This window comes from Sceloporus occidentalis, unplaced genomic scaffold, assembly GCF_023333645.1.
Source record: "Sceloporus occidentalis isolate IW3139 unplaced genomic scaffold, rSceOcc1.0.p SCAF_2, whole genome shotgun sequence".
Lineage (NCBI taxonomy): Eukaryota > Metazoa > Chordata > Lepidosauria > Squamata > Phrynosomatidae > Sceloporus > Sceloporus occidentalis.
Genome location: NW_028316982.1, coordinates 262,962,856 through 262,980,189, shown reverse-complemented (window position 1 = coordinate 262,980,189; position 17,334 = coordinate 262,962,856). Strand labels below are relative to the sequence as shown.

General features: G+C 39.1%; 1 protein-coding gene across 4 annotated transcripts in view; it reads right to left on the bottom strand.

The window, feature by feature from the left end:
* Positions 1-17,334, bottom strand: part of SYTL2 (synaptotagmin like 2) — a 95,638-nt gene that overhangs the window by 31,255 nt on the left and 47,049 nt on the right. For all 4 annotated transcript variants that reach the window (XM_089512897.1, XM_089512898.1, XM_089512899.1 and 1 more), the window contains exons 3-5: positions 12,334-12,482; positions 7,202-7,325; positions 2,733-2,814 (exon numbers count right to left, since the gene is read on the bottom strand). In XM_089512897.1, coding sequence (XP_089369023.1) covers positions 2,733-2,814; positions 7,202-7,325; positions 12,334-12,482 — 355 coding nt within the window. The remainder of the gene's footprint in view (positions 1-2,732; positions 2,815-7,201; positions 7,326-12,333; positions 12,483-17,334) is intronic.

Here is a 17,334-nt window from a genome sequence, read left to right as displayed (position 1 = left end):
TTTGCAAAAACTGAACAAAGGACAAAGTAGGAAAGTGGGAGGATGATAGAAAAACTGGGGCATTTAACAAGCAGTTGAAAAGTGGGACAACAGTGGCTTGATAGCAACTATTTCTGGCAAACTATTATTATTATTATTATTATTATTATTATTATTATTATTAACCTTTATTTATAAGGAGGCTATGCCATCTTAACAGATGGAGAAAGATTTCAAGAGAAAGTCTGGTAGGTTTTTGAATTCATTTCATTTTGTTTGTTAAGGTGAGGTATGAATCCACCTCCCTAGGCACATAAATGGTCCACATCCACAAGTCCATTGCTTTCTCTAGTGTGACAAAATGAAAAAAACAAAACAAAACCTTATGCCTTGGGAAAAATGATGAGAAATTTACCACTACACCAAGTAATGCTGCAAGATTCAAAGCTTACACAAAAGCAATTGGACATGTACAAATACTCAACAAGTATTAGACATGTAAAGCATGGGCAGTTTAGTAAAATCAGAACCTGGGAAAAGCTGCTTATTAAAACTAATGTGCTATATGCCCATCAAACATAATTAATCCTAGTTAACATTACAGAAAAGGGTTATTAAGCTAAGTTGCTTTCTGTTACTTAAGAAGACTGATAAGAAAATAGCACAAAACTTGGAAAATACCACTGAAAATGTTCCTAAAATTTACAAGTAACTAGAAATTTTTTACTTTGTAAAGTTCCTCCCAAACTCTAAAGCGATGCTGTTCCCATGGGGCCCATTACTTTTGAAATGTAACTTCATACTATCTTATTACAAAAAGAAGCAATTTGGTACTGGGTAATTACTTATCACTGAATACATCTGAACTGAGAGTAAGTTATAGTTGATGGCATCCAACAGTTACTGCACTGTTGGCATATCGGCAAGACATTCTCTCGTCAATAAATACCAAAGTAAGTGGGACCATGTATCCAGCTTCTCCAGTCTAACCAGAACTTCCAGACTACAATCTATGACTGTTGGTCAGATATTTTTTTAAAAAGTTGTTTTGTTCTTCTATCCTATGCACTTTAAAGTATTTTTTTAAAAGAGGTAAAGTAATTTCAAAAGAAATGATTGCATCAGTACTGATCCAGCAAGGTAATAAGATTGTTCTTTACCCTGGTCAGACAAACTCCTTTCTTTGCTATAAAATCTGCAAGTATAAGCTTGGTGATACCTATTTTGAAACTAGATGAGGGGAGCAGAAGCCTATTAAAACAGCAAAAAGCATTCTGGTGTTTGAAAGCTATTTTTGTATTTTATTTAGCCAAATTATGCTTTTGTTTTAACAGTGGCTCTGGCTAAAAATCTGATATCTGAAAACAGCAGATTTGTTTTTAAGGTGACCTGTCAGATACTCAGTGCAATTGTCAACAGCATGCATAAGCACTTAGTGCCTAGTCTTGGGTCCTTTTTACAGTACACAGTCATGCTGCTATAATTCCACTTTAACTGACAGGGCTACATCCTATGGAATCCTGGGATTTGCAGTTTAGGGAGAGGTATTTATGACTGATTCAGACAGAAAGCTCCTGTTCCTGACCAAACTACAAATCCCAGAATTCCACAGGATGTTGCCATGGTAGTTAAAATGGAATTAGTGCTATAATTGTCCAGAGTGAAAGGCATCAGAGGGCCAGTACAGACAGGCCAAAATAAAGCTGCTTTGGGTTACTTTGGAAGTATGCTGTTTAAATGATGCACATGTCCTAAGAGTCCGGAAGCCGCGCCAAAGCCATGATCCAGTCCTTACGATTGGAGCATGGCTTTGGCACAGCTTCCGGACTCTTAGGATGCATGCATCATTTAAACAGCATACTTACAAACTGACGCAAAGCAGCTTTATTTTGGTCTGTCTGTATGGGGCCAGAGTCACTTTTAAAGTTCTTATTTTGATAGCAAAGGGCTGATTCATGTGTGTGCCTCATTTTTATTGACTGTACATCAAGTTATGATGATCACTGCTGAAGGAGCCATCATGATTAATCAGCACGAACAGAACCCTCCCTGAATTCACCACCAACTCACAACACAAGGTTGTGTTGGAGATAATTATTATATTCAGTCGAGAGTCAATAATCATGGGTTGTACATGCATGTGTGAACAAGGCCAGTGTCACCCACAATTAGTAAGACTCCCAGATAGCCAAATTACAATCTGTGTACTTTAGTATTAAAAGTTCAAATGCATGGAAGCAATGGTCAAAATCCAACTGTTAATTAAAAGCAGAGCAGATCCACTGCTTGGGTCTGGAACTTAACATATATTTTGGCTTGCAAAGTTCACCTTAGTTCAGTAGATCTGCTCTACTTTGAATTAACGCTCCAGTTTAGGTCTACATCTCTTGGGACAGAGCTATACACCATCTCAGTAAATATGCACTCCTAAGTCTTTGGTTATTGAGATATCACAAATGTGGTTGATGTGGAGACATAGTAGATAAATAGGCATGTTTGAGTTACTGCCTATTTATCCAGACTGCACTAATTGTTTTCCCCCATTGCTTTCAAATTTGCAAAACATCTGCCTTACACCTGGAATCCTGTGATTTCTGTCTAACATTTAGTTTTGCCCTACATGTTTTACCCTTTGATGTCCCTATGTATGCCAATAATGTACACATATGGTAAGAAAATCCTGACTTCCATTTTCTTCTGCAATACGTTAAAACAGGTATTCAATTTTTAGAAGACACTGACAATGAACCCACATTAGATGGCGAGATAGCTGCCTTTCTTGTATCTTCTCGGGGCTTCTGTAATGTGTTAGAACTTGCAATGAGTACCTTGGGACTGTAAAAGAAAAACAAGAAAGTACTTATAGCCTATCTCTATAGCACAATTAAAGCAAATCAAAGATTATCAGCAAGCAACCCCAAGCATTTGAATTTTTGTAATTTTCCAAACCCAGCTTGATAAAGACCATCAATGACTCAGAGCCACAGTATCAACTCACTCACGAATCAAAGCTGGGACATTACTTCACACCACTTTTTAACTGTGATTTCACTGGGAAAGAAGTGACACTGGAGATATTCATTCCATGACAATGGCTCTGACCCATAGCTGTGTTTATCATTGTTGTTAATTATTTTCTTCTATGCCAAGTATCTGCCGTTTTATGCAAATATTTTTTGTTTGTATTGGTATTACATTTTATTACTGAGATTTTAAATAAAAATAAGCCGTGCTAAGCTCTAGAATAACAGGGCATAAATCTCTATCTAAGTAAAACAATTAGCCCTTTGAGTACTGGTGATGTTTTCAAAGGAAGGAAAATGATTGCTGCTCAGATGTGGTCTTGAATCATGGCCTATCTTTTAAATCACAAAAAAGGAAAGCATGCCAGATGAGGAAAAATGAAATTTCAACCATTGTAGAGTCAAATATATCAAGGTATTCTAAAACAGTTTTCTTTCTTTCTTTCTTTCTTCTTCTATCTCCTGTTGCATTTATATCATCAAATGACCTGTCTGTGGCTAGAAATGCAGCTTAGAGATTACCATTAGAAAGTCAATGCCACCACTGTTGAAAGAGGGAACCTGCCACCTTTCATATATGCTTTTGAGCTTACCAAGACTGGCTATTGGAATGCTTTCTATAATGAGGACTGCTCTTATGACATTTGTCATAACATAAGGTGTTACTATAGACAGGAAGTGAACTTAGCTGAAAAGCTAGAGCCAGGAAACCAATCACATAAAAACCAGATGCATGGATACACAACTCTAGCATTTCAGATGGACCAAAGCTTGTAAAAGCTGCTTTTTGAATCTTCAGCTTGCAGAAATCCCCAGCTAGCATGGCTAGAATCCCAAAAGATTCAGGGAGCTGCTGTCTAAAAAAGAAAAACAGCCAAGCTAACTGGAGGCAGTTAGCATGAAAGGCCCAAAGAAAAGAAGCCTCCAGATAGATGCCCACTTATTCTTATTTTAAAAAAAAAACACCAGAGTTTTAGCTTAAATTTGATGCAATGCATCAAAGTCCAACCTAGCTTAAATGCAGACCATTCTCTCTCTGTATCTCTCCACAAAGAGGCAAGGGACAATTCACTCCCTGTCTATAGAAGCACCTACTTTAAGAAAGAGCGCAGTTGAGAAAGTACAACCTTTCCCTCTCTTTAAACAAGGGTGATTCTCCTTTATGTACTTTGGAGTGCAGTTCACATTCTTTCCAAACTATAACATCTACAGTTATGGGTGTGTGTCTGTGTGTATCTCCATCTCCCCTACAGCTAACATTTGCTGTTTAGAAGAAGAAAAAAAAGGTTCAGCATGCCAACCTATAAGATACCTATTCATTCTCATGTTATGTGCCTTCAAGTCATTTCCAATTCACGGCTGCCCTAAGGCAAAGTTATCTCAGGGTTTTCTTTGCAAGGTATGTTCAGAAGAGGTTGGCTTTCCCTTCCTCTGAGGCTGAGAGAGTGTGGACTGCCCAAAGTCACCCAATGGGTTTTGAATCCTGGTCTCCAGAGTTGTAGTCTAACACTCAAACCACTATACCACATTGGCTCTCATTCTAGACTAGTGGTTCCCAAACTTTGTTCCTCCAGATGCTTTGAACTTCAGCTCCCAGAATTTTGACTGTTGGCCAAGTTGGCTGGGGCTTCTGGGATCTAAAGTCCAAAACAAATTAAGGAACAAAAGCTGGAAACTACTGTTCTTGACTATTCCTACGACACTGTAACAAATAACATTTGAAGATTATTAGCAATTTCAATCTGCAAGAAAACATTAAAAAGGAGCTTTTAAATGTACAATGCTGGTACCTATGACTAGATTAAACATGCAGCCTTGATCAACACTTTTTCTGAAAAACACTGAGTACTAACTGCCCATTTAAAAAGAAGCCAGACCCCCAAATACTTTATATTACAATAGCACACACCAGTATGTAGTTACTGGCAAAATCCAGCCCAACCATCCCAGCTTTTGTGAGGACTGCAATTAAGTTCAGAGGGGGAAAGGAATGCTGGGAAAGGGTGACAGGTATCACTGTTACTAATAAAAAAGCACCAACGTTTTGACTCTGTTAAATCCTAATTCCACCATGCCACTAATCTTGAAGATGTTACAGATTCCTCCAGAATCGCTGCATGATGTAGTGATTTAAGTGTTGGACTAGAACGCTGGAGACCAGAGTTTGATTCCCTACTTGGCCATGAAACTCACTGGGTAACCAGTGAGTTCTCAGCCTCATAGGAAAGCAATGGCAAACCTTTGAACAAATCTTGCCAAGAAAATCTCGTGATAGGTTTGTCTTGGGGTCACCATAAGTTGGAAGTAATTTGGAGGCACAAAACAGCTTACCTACTTTGTAAATTAGAGTGGCACACATGGTTCTCCTTCATTTTTATCCCCATGGCAACCCCATAAGGTCACCCAGTAAAGTTTCAAAATTGAGCTAGAACTGGAACCTGGATCTCTTCCAGGACTGTAACCAAGGGTCGGAGGCAAAGGCAGACAGAGCCTCAAGTAACACTTCTGTTCACCCAATTAAATTTTCCTTCAGTCCTCAAATTTCTAGCACTGCAGTGAGTGAAATGCTGAAAATTATTCATACTTGCTGTGTTTATACTCCCTTGGTATCTTTGCCTGCCCTTTTTCTTTGGATGCCTAGTAGAGTTGCCTGAGCTCTGGTGCCACAACAAACTAGAATTCCCAGATTTCCACAGCATTGAGCCATGGCAGTTAAAGTGGTGTCAAAGCATTTTATTTCTGCAGTGCAGATGCAATCTGAGTAAACACTCGAGAGGGCTCCTCTCCCTTTAATGGATGTATAGAAGAGGCAATTTCAGCAGGTGTTGCTTATCATACAACTAGATTAACAAGCAACACCTACTGAAGTTCGATCTCCTACACAAGTTTTAAAGGTAACGAAGCCATATCCATTTTTCATTCTGGCGACCCTAATGCCTAAATATGGAGTGGAAAATTGAAGCTATTGAAATATTTGAAATTTGGAGACTGTAAGAAAATTGTATTTAATGAAGGTAGAAATTCATTTTGCACACATACCCATCCTCTAGCTACACAGCTGGTCTCACTAGAACTAGCCTAACACAAACCATAGCATGATGTATCATTTATGTCACATTTTGGCAGGGCGGGTTCACCCGTACAGACCTCATCTGATAACAATGGAATCAGGTCCCTCCTTATAGGCAGAGAAGGCTTCCCTTTGTGCAGTAAATAGTGATAGCAGGGAGTCCCTTCTCCTCTATCAGTCAGTGGTTCAAGGAGCCTAAAATCAAAAGACCTATAAAGAGCTGCAGGGAGATTCAGCCTCATTTATATGGCCCACCTGGTGCCCTTGTGAGACACTGCTAGCTCTCTCTCTCTCTCTTTGTGTACATGGGCACTTTCAAGTCACCTGTTGACCTATGGACACCCCATGAACTTCCTAAGGTCTTCTTGGGCAAGGAATAACTGTTGGAATATGTTTGCATTCTCCCCCCCCCCCCCCCTTATATAGATAGGGATTCCTACTTTGGCTACTCTCCTTTTTAAGATTAACTGTCTTTTCAGACTAACTGTCTTCTCTCTATAGAGATTCTAAGCAGTTACCTATTCCCATCTTCCTGCTATCTCAAAGATGGTGAGATTTTCTACTCTCTCCTAAAATATCACCAGTTAGATTAGGATTTCGTTTTTATGTAAATATATATTAAAGCCATCATTGTTTTTTTTAAAAACTACAAGCTATAAGTTTTTTTGTTTTTTGAGTAAGTCTTTATTCTTTAGGAAAGCATAGTTAGGCAAAATCGCACTTCTGCTGTTCTGCTAATGAAAGACAATCTCTAACAGGTTTAGCTGTCATATTTTTATATTTTTGTTTCCTTTAAAAGGTTAAACCCCAAGCAGTTTGCCATTGCCTTTCTATGAAATACAGTCCATAGAACCTGACATTCCTTGTTGGCCCCCAGTGAATACTAACCAGGCCTATCTCTGCTCAGCTCTCAAGACTACATAGGATCTAGTGCTTGCAGGAAATTTAGGCAGACCATGCTAGCTATAAACTGAACCTAATGTATACATAAAATTAAAAGTGAAACAAAATGAATTAAATCACAGTATTAAAGTTTGTGGCACACAGTCCTCTGCATCAGTGAACAGCTTAGCAATATTTTATTAGAACAACAACAAAAGTTATCGGCAAGTTCCTTTGGGTGTCAAACCTCTGACTAGATTTTGATTCCTCTTCTATTACACTCAATGGTCCTGGTGGCGTGGGAACTTCTTTGTTGACATTGTTCACCCAGCTGCTCTTTGTCTTGTCTGACCTGCTTTGACTCCACTCTGCTGAAACACATTACAGACAGAAAGCAGGAAAAAGATTATATCTCGCCTGATGTCTGTGAATGCTTTAAATTAAAAACAAGAACCACCAACAATCAAAACTTAAATCTCTGTCCCATATCTAGGCACGTAGCCAGGTTTGAAATGGATCTATGTATATAGCCTCATCAAGGCATTCTTGAAACATTAATGTTAATATACACTCTAGCACCAAATATTTTTTGCAGTACAGTAGGGTTCAGGGAGGTTTCTTTAAAGCATAGATATAAGTACCATTTTCTTCAGACAAGAGGAAATCGTAAAGAGGCATTCACCATTACCATGACTCAGCCATCTTCCTGCCCCCATCTTCTTTTATAAGGCAGGAAGGGCAAGAATCTCACACATGTCATAGATCTCAATTCCCCAAAGTTCCTTTCCATATCTTTATGATGTACAAACTGGAAAAGGTCATTTTTTTCATAGTCTGAGCTTCTTTTATTCATTGTCATGTAGACATATATTAATATTTTCCATCCCCTAGACTATACATGTAATAAACATTTGTGAAACTGAAGATACCTTTAGCAAAAAGGGTTCTGATCCAAGATTGCTTTTGACTCAAAATGCCTGCTACTCTTCTACCCAGAACTTTATTTTTTTTAATTATTTTATTAGAAATAAAAACCATACAAAAAACAAACACATATACATACCGTACATTCATACAACTAGCTATTTTTAATGTACCACGTTTATTTGCTTGTAGTTGTTTGTAGTTGTATGGAAAACATCAATTATAATGAGACAAACAGATGCGCTGGTTACATCCATTGGAGCTGAACTATGCTCCGCAACATTTCACAGATAAAAACAAGGATATGTGTTGAACATGACAAATAAAACCACTATGAATGTTGAGAAGGAACTTTGGAGAATGCTGTTATATGTGATCTTAGCAGCAAGAATATTATTAGCTAAAAAAATGGAAAGACAAATAAACCCCAACTATAGATGAGTGGTTATTGAAATTAATGGATATGCAAGAACTAGATAAATTAACTAACTGGTTAAACAGATGGAAGATAAAGAAAAAAAGATGAATGGGCTCTGACAATAGCATACTATAACAATAGTAATAAAGAAATAGTTATGACAAAAATTGATAACTATTTGTTCAAAAAGTTTATGATTAATAAACTAGAGAGACTATATGGAATAATCTTGTGTATATAAATTTGGAGTCATGGATATAAATAGTTAAAATTTATAATAAATAATAATAAAATAAACTTTATTCTTATACCCCGCCTTTCTGCTGCAGCAATCAAGGCGGCTTACATGATTAGACTATATTGGAATAATACATAGGCCCGTTACAAACGGGCCTAAAAGTGTGTGCTCCGCGCGTGCTAGGGTTAGAAAGGGGCGTCCTTTCCGGACGCCCCCAACCCTAGCACGCGCAGAATGCACACAAAATGGCGGCGGCCGTTCCACACGGCCGCCGCCATTACGTCACAACCGCGCCGCCTCTATACGGGGCGGCGCGGACGTGACATCATGCTGCGCCAGGGCGCATAGTGCACCCCTTCCCCAGCCGCAAAAGGAGCTCTGAAACGGAGCTCCTTTTGCCGTTTGCATCTCTGGGCGCAGCCTTCAGACGGCTGCGCCCAGCGACGCAGAGGAGAAAGGAGCCAAGTGGCCCCTTTCTCTTCCTCCCCGCCGCCGTGGGGTGTCCTTGGGGCTTGAAGCCCCAAGGACACCCCTTTCCAGGCTGCGGGGAAGGGGCCTTTTGCCGCTTCCCCGCAGCCTGGAAAGCGGCGGATCGGGGCCTCAGCAGCTGCCGCTCTAGCCACTGAGGCCCCAATCCAGCTGGGAAAGGGGTGGGTGCAGGCCATACTCTCAATAAATAAATTGAACCCCCCCACCCTTGAAACAGGATTAAATACAATACAATTTAAAATTTCAACCTGTTTAAATGACAGCAATTTTCTAGTAGAGGCAATGGTTACATAAAGTACAGAGAGTATCGAAATTAGATTGAACTATTCTGGGAAGGCCTGCCAGGAGAGCTCCATCTTGACAGCTTTTTTGAATAGTTTTTTGTGGGTTTTTCAGACTATGTGGCCATGTTCTAGCAGAGTTTCTTTCTGTTCACCCATAGCCCGAAAAACCCACAAAAAACTATGGATGCCGGCCATGAAAGCCTTCGAGCTTTTTTGAAGCTGTCTAGGCTGGTCATTTGACGGATCTCCTCTGGCAGCAGAGAATATCCTCTGGGAGGTTGCCGTTAGTCTGTTTTTTATGGGTTGCAATAAATTCCTTCCAGAGGACCTGAGGGTGCAGAGCGGATTTTATGGATGTAGGTGATCCCTTATATAAATTGGACCCAAGCCATGTAGGGCTTTAAAGGTAATCACCAACACCTTGTACCCAGAAACCAATAGGCAGCCAGTGAAGAGATTTCTGAATAGGTGTAATAAGATCACTTCTAATTTTACCAGTGATCAGCCTGGCTGCCATGTTTTGTACTAACTGTAGTTTCCAGTCTAGGCACAAGGGTAGCCCTATGTAGAGTGCATTGCAGAAATTGAGTCATGAGGTTACTAGTGCATGCACTACAGTTTCTAGGTCCCTTACTTCCAAGAAAGGGCGCAGCTGCATATCAGCTGGAGCTGATAACAGGCGCTCCTGACTGTCGCATTCACCTGATTTATCATCTGAAGCGACAGGTCTAGGAGCACCCCCAGACGGCAAACACAGTCCTTAAAGGAGAGTGTGACCCCAACCAGGATTGGAGGTTGCAACCCAATACCTGGTTTGGGGGTTCTGTTTTGTAAGGATTCCGCTTGAGTCATGTTAAACACATATCCTAGTTTTTATCTGTGAAATGTTGCAAAGTTTGTCTCATTATTTATTTGCATACCAGATTAACAAAGGGAATTACACATGTGAAGTAGGAGGGAAAGTGAACAGAAGATAACTATATATGTTTAAAATATAACTACAATGGATTGTATTTTAGAAAAGAATTTATTAATATACATACATATTTTATCTGAATATTGTTTGCATATAAAAATAAAGAACGGAAAAGAAAACTGGGTAATGTGTGATCAAAATAGCAAAAGATACTAATGGAGAAGAGCCCTGGTAGTGCAGTGGTTAAATGCTGGTCCTGCAGCCATAAGGTTGTGAGTTCGATCCTGCAGGGCTCCAAGGTCCGCTCAGCCTTCCATCCTTTCATAGGTCAGTAAAATGAGTACCCAGCTTGTAGGGGCTTACACACTATAAACTGCATAGTGAGTGCTAGTTCACTGTTAAGTGGTATATTGCTAACACAACAAGCTAGGAGAGGTTGCAGCAGTTTGATTTTGCCCTAGCCTACAGGGATGGGCAAGACTCTGCCCTCTTTTCTCCACACTGAGCTGAGTGCAAGCCACTTTTGCACTTTGACTTACTTTGCAGCAACTGAATTAACTGTAGGTCAAAGGAGGAAGAACAGAAAGAAACTGCGATATTTTAAAAAGAGCTGAAAAAGTGGGATGGGGAAGGATTAATTAGCACTGACTTTGCCAATCGGGACTGGTGAGGGTTATGCTGAACACACTATGGTATTTAAGGCCCTAATTTTGTTGGTGTACTACATATGTATATTATGCTCTTGACCAGTTTGTCACATCACCTTTCTGATTCCCAGTCTGCACATATCACATTCCAAAACTCCCTCCACCATTCTTATGGTCATCCACCTACCTTGGCCTTAGGCAATATCTTTCCTCCTGCCTTTGTCCCTCAACAACCATAGTTAAAACTGAACTACAAGTTTTGCATTTCTATGGCTATTCATACATTCTGACTGTAAAGGTCTTCCTGGGCACCAGTTCACTCCATGCATCTGAGGAAGTAGACCAAATCTATGGAAACTTTTGTTACATCTTTTACTCAATTGGTCTCAAAGGTGCCACAAGTTCCCTTTGTTTGCTGGTTTAAGTATGACACTGAAAGTGGTGGAAAGAGGAGAAGAAAGGCTGAAATGCAGCAGCCATGAAAGAAATAAGGGACTGGAAAAATAGCCTCACCATGGCTGCATGTTCATAGAACAAGTGCTGCTGCTAGTGTGCTGCATCAACTCATTTCTGGCATGGATACAAATAATTTTATCGGAAAACTGTTGTGCAAATTTGTCACGATGGGCTACTGTGTGATTCATGTTTATTCTTGAATAACTAGTATGGGTGTTTCATTGAACAGTGATATTAAGGGCAGACTCCAGTAAAATGACATTCAACAAAAAATAGTTTGGGAGGATAAGGGAGAAAAGATTTATAGTACAAATGTTTATAATAACCAACTAGATTTAAAAAAAAATGAAGAGCAAGAAAAATAAGCAGCAGCCCAAAATCTTTACTATTAAAACCACCAAGGTGCCCATGTTTGCTGAAAATAAGTCAGGACTCTGGAGAATTGTGGTTTATTGTGAGTGAACTGAGTGCCGGTGCGTTCCACTCAGTAAGTCCTATTTTAAGAGACCAATTTTTACTATTTTATTTTTGAACCACAGCCTCCAGACCAATCCCACACTTCCTCGTGTTTTATTCCTTTTTGATCCAAAACAAGTGAAATTGATTAAACAAAGAATAAGCCTTAGTTTCATAACCTGGTTTGTTAAGAGAGGGACAAATTGAGGATCAAGAGATCTGGTTCAAATGAACTGGTAAACAACCCATTTCCAGTTTGCATAGCAGTCTTCTGGAGATGGAGAGAACAAGACCAAAACAGAGAGGCTGCCAATACGCTTCTTTTTGTCCTGCACCTGCAGTACACTATTCATTCTGTGTGGATGAACACATTCAGCTGGTATTTCATGGACATACATACCCTGGCAACGTAAGAGCATTTAATGGGTTTCATATGATTTTTAGTTTTTGTTTTGTTTTTGCAAAACTTGGCCAAAGCTCTGCACAAAAAACTAAACATGTTTCTTTACTTCAAAATACTTTTTTGTTTTTAAAAAGTCAATATTACATACCTGTTTTCAAAGGCTTCCTCCTGATTGATGCCCGGATGATATCCGCTCCATTAATTTTCTCTCGGTGCCTCTTGGACTTGGCTTCATAAAACCACTGTCCGCTCATGTTCTTGACTTGGCTGTCATCCTTAATCTTTTCAGGTAAGTGCCTGGTAAAGGAGGTTTAAGGGATTATTATACTTTCCTGCAGGAAAGTAACCCTGAGCATGGTTATGACGACAAGGGACATCTCAAATACAATACTTTTTTAGAGTAGTCTTCCTCTATCCTGCACCCATCTGTATATGTGGGGTTGCATCTCCCACCACCTTTATTCAGCATGACCAATTCCCTTGCTATCGGGAGATGATGGGAATAGCATCTCCCAAGGGCACCAGTTGGAGTGTGCTATCCTAAAATGTCGTCTTCTCAGTAGTTTTTCTACAGAATTTCAGGTTTTACTCAATTTGAAACTGTATTAACCAAAGAAATGTGAAATTTACTCAAATTTGAAGATCCAAAGAAAGCTAGGAAGAAGAAAGCATACATGCAACAGAAGCACACAAACTGAGAGCAAGTAGCTGTTACCCTCCAGTTGTTTCAGACAATTCTCATCAGCTCCAGCCAGAATAGCCATTGTCAGGGTTTATGAGAACGATAGTCCAATACATCTGGAACACCCTAGACTAATGAAGGCTGCTTCATAAATATCCAGAATCTAAATACTAAAATACACTCCAATATTGGATAGAGGGTGAATACCTTATTTCTGCATTGTCAGAGCAAATCCCCACCACCTTTTATCATTAAACTCTGCTGAAACCTTTTGTCCGTGTTTTTTCCCCTTCCTTTTGTTATAAACTTGTAATCCATTTTGTTACTATTTGTAATCCAAGTGTTTCTGAAGTGTGTGTGAGAAAGAGGGGGAAAGAGGGAGAGAAAGGAAGTACAAACTCCCCTTAAGAATGTTCTTAATAAGACCAGGATAAAACTGTTTATTTTCACAGAGAAGCCAGATGCTTTTAACATTCCTCTTGCAATGTGAATGAAAACACTATACCTCCCATCCTGCTTCACTGCTTCCCAAGTCCTGTATCTCACTTGTCTGTTTCCTGCCAAGAGTACAAGGACTTTCCATTTTCCCCATAGCAGGTGTGAGCAGAGTGAGCAACAGGACCCCAAAAGAAACTGGGTAGGGGGGAATAGTATCAGCATCATGCCTTGTTACATTTTTCTGTTGGCACACCGATCACAGGGATTTCTTGGCAAGATTTATTCAGAGGAGGATTTGCATTGCTTTTCCCTAAGAGTGAGAAAGTATGACTTGCCAAGATCACATGTGGATTTGAACCTTGGTCCCATGGAGTCCAACACTCCAACCACTACACCATGCAGTTTCTCTCTTCTCTGAGTAGAAAGCTTTTAAGCGACCTTTTTTCATTCTATTCATTTATATTTTGAGAAAGAAGTCGTTACATGATATAATACATTACTACAAATATAGTAATCTAGATTACATTCTGTAAACAGTCCCTCTTCTATCATACCATAAAATACATTAATTATTCAACTCCGGTTTAGTGTTGTGTTTGAGCTAATATTCAAAGTATTCTTATTCCCTTGATCAAAATTATCATTACATCTCCCAATCCGTTTCATATATACATTTGATTTTCTTACTGCATCCAAACTATTACCTTTACTTATTCCTACTTTTCCGAATTCCTACAATATAAACGTGTTGTTATGGAATTGTGCATATCTTCACACCTGTACATAATCTTACCAAATGATTGTATAATATTGTGTCCTATACATAATGTTAAGAGACCTTTTAAAAATAAAAATACTCTCTCAATACAACTGGCCCTCCCACCTGCAATTGTGCAAGACCACTTGATCAAATGTGACTGGTCATAAGGGAACTAGAATTCCAGCTGTAATATAATGCATAACTTTGTCCTCTCTCATTATTATAGTCCAGTCCATCTCACGAACTGGAGAGATCTTATATACTGTGAAATATCATTCTACACACACACACACAAAGGATTCCAAACAATTTAGTTCTGCCTCCTGGGTCATCCTATTCATCTAATTATTTATTTTTAATCAATGCCTGCCTTATGGATCATGTTATGATACAATTTTGGTCACATTCAGATGTCAACAGTAAACCACAATTGTTGTGAATAACATGCACCTCAGTCACTTCTATGTGGCTTGACCTGCTCTAAAGAAAGATTTTGTGTTCATCTACACTGTAGAAATAATGAAGTTCGACACCACTAAGTGCTGTAGCTCCATCCCATGAAATGCTATGATTTGCCAAAGAATGCTCATGCCTCACAAAATTACCCTTCTTTGCCAAAGAGTACTGATGCCTCACAAAATTACAAATCCCAAGTTTCTGTAGTATGGAGCCATGACAGTTAAAGTGGGGTTAAACTTTATTATTTCTACAGTGCAGATGCACCCCTAGACTTCCTTTGACTTCTTGACTGCAATCCCCAAGGTATGCAAAATATTTAGTTATTTTGATGTCATCATTGTTGTTGTTGGGTACCTACAAGTCATTTTTTATATATTTACGGTGACCCTAAGATGAATCTATTATGGGGTTTTCTTGGCAAATTTATTCAGAGGGGATTTGCCATTGCCATCCTCTGAGGCTGAGAGAGTGTGACTTGCCCAAGGTCACCCAGTGGGATTACATGGCCAAGCTGGGATCCGAACCTTGGTTTCCAGAGTCGCAGTCCAACACTCAAGCCACACTCGCTCTTGATGTCTTTGTTACCCCCTTTAAAGTTATGTAAAATATCTGTAGTCATTATTTTTGTTTTCTTCATGTTTAGCTATAACCCTGCCTTTGCACTTTCTTCCTTAACTTTCACTGACTCTGGCATAAATACACACCTAGGAAGGGGAGATGGGCTGCTAACTCAAGAACACTTGCTTTACATGCAGAATATTCTGATTCAATCTGCAGCATCTCCAGTAACACTGAGAAAGAATCTTATCTGAAACACTTGGAGACTGCTTGCTGTCTTATTGGGCCAGATGGACCAATGGTCTGACTCAGCAGGAGCCAGCTTCCTGGATTCCTATGATCTTAGATGATGGGAACCCAGTATAAGAGCTGATGTATTTGCCACAGAATTCTCAACTTCTTCTCAAAACCCACTCAGGAATTCTGCCCCATCCCACTTAGCAGAAATTTTGATTTCCAAATTTGTCAGTCTTAGAGCCTGGGGAAGCTCAAACCCTTTGCATTTTCTTGATTTAAGAGAGCAGCTATACCAACCTGAGAATTGCTTTTTCATAAAAAAAAAAAAAGAAGTACTGATTAAGGTTATTCTGAATATGAAATGACAGATTCACTTCCCTTAGCTCTGGGTTCTTCCAGCTGACTGACAGAGGGTGTGACACAGGCAATCATATCAAGGCTGAGTCACTTAGGCCCAAATGACTGGCAATATTAAACACATTTGCAGTTGATTTTATTTTTAAAAATTAACCATTCTTCCACAGTAAACACAGGCTGCATAATTAATTGTTGCTTGCTGTTGTTAATTGCCATCAAATCAACTTCGATTTATGGTCACCCTATGCATGAGAGACCTCCAAATCACCCTGTCATCAACTGTCCTGCTCAGATCTTGCAAACTAAAGGCTGTGGCTTCCTTCATTTGAATCTATTCATCTGGACTGCCGTCTTCCACTTTTCCTATTTCCTTCTACCTTACCAAGCATTATTGTGTTTTTTAATTAATCATCTCATCTTATGATATGTCCAAAATATGACAGTCTCAGTTTCTACATCTTGGCTTCTAGAGAGTTCAGGCTTGATTAGTTCTAGGAGCCATTTATTTGTCTTTTTGGTAGTCCACAGTATTCATACAACTCTCCTCCAGCACCACATTTCAAATGAATTGACTCTCTTCCTATCAGCTTTGTTCACTGTCCAGCTTTCATAAGTATACCTAGAAATTGAAAACACAATGCCAGGAAAAATCCTGATTTTGGAATTCAGTGATATATTCTTCCATTTGAGGATCTTGTCTAGTTAATTCATTTCTTGACTGCAGTCTCCATTCTGATCAACGACTGAGCCAAGTATGGAAAATGCTGTGTCTTTATTGTCTACTATAAAGTTACATAAATCATCTGTCGTCACTACTTTTGTTTTCTTAGGCTGTATCTACATTACAGAAATAATCCAGTTTGACACCACTTTAACCGCCATGGCTAGCTGCTATGGAATTCTGATGACTGTAGTTTGTAGTTGAAGTCATCTTGATGGCACATAAGAAGATGAAGTGCTGAACCAAAGTAAAATTTTAAAGCTCTGCCTTAGTTACATGCAGACCAGACTATGACAAGGTCCTCTACAGGGACTCCTTTTGAAGACAGTTCAAAAATTGCAAATGGTTCAGGAAACAGAAGCTCAATGATCAGAGCATTAATTTTGTATTAAACACTGGCTATTTGTTAGTTTCCAAAGTTAATGACACTTAAGATTTTAACACACTGAGGTATTAACTAAAGTATGGGTGGATCAATGCAACTCTTTTCTCTCTCACACACAAACACATCATTCTCCAGTCTAAAGTGTTCCAAGTCTAGCAAACATTTTAGGACTTCATTTACATGAACTAACTCTGAATGGCATTACACCTGGGAGGTGCAAATTCTGTGAATATCAGGGCTTGTTTACAAAGCCATTATTACCACCAGATAACAGCCCTTTAAACAAATTGATGCTTGATGCGAACTAAGAGGCCAAAGATAAATATTTACTCTACATATAAACCACACCCAACCATGTAGACACAAAGACACTTACATCATTTGACAAGTACTTCCTCTACCAATATAACTTTAAAAATCATTGTATTTCCCAACCCTCTAAGTCAAATTTTAAGGTGTATCTTACATTTCTCAGCATGTCTGGCAGCAATATCTTACTATTTTAATTTTTGTAAAGTGTGAAGTTTAAAGTGAACCTCAACGTAGATAATG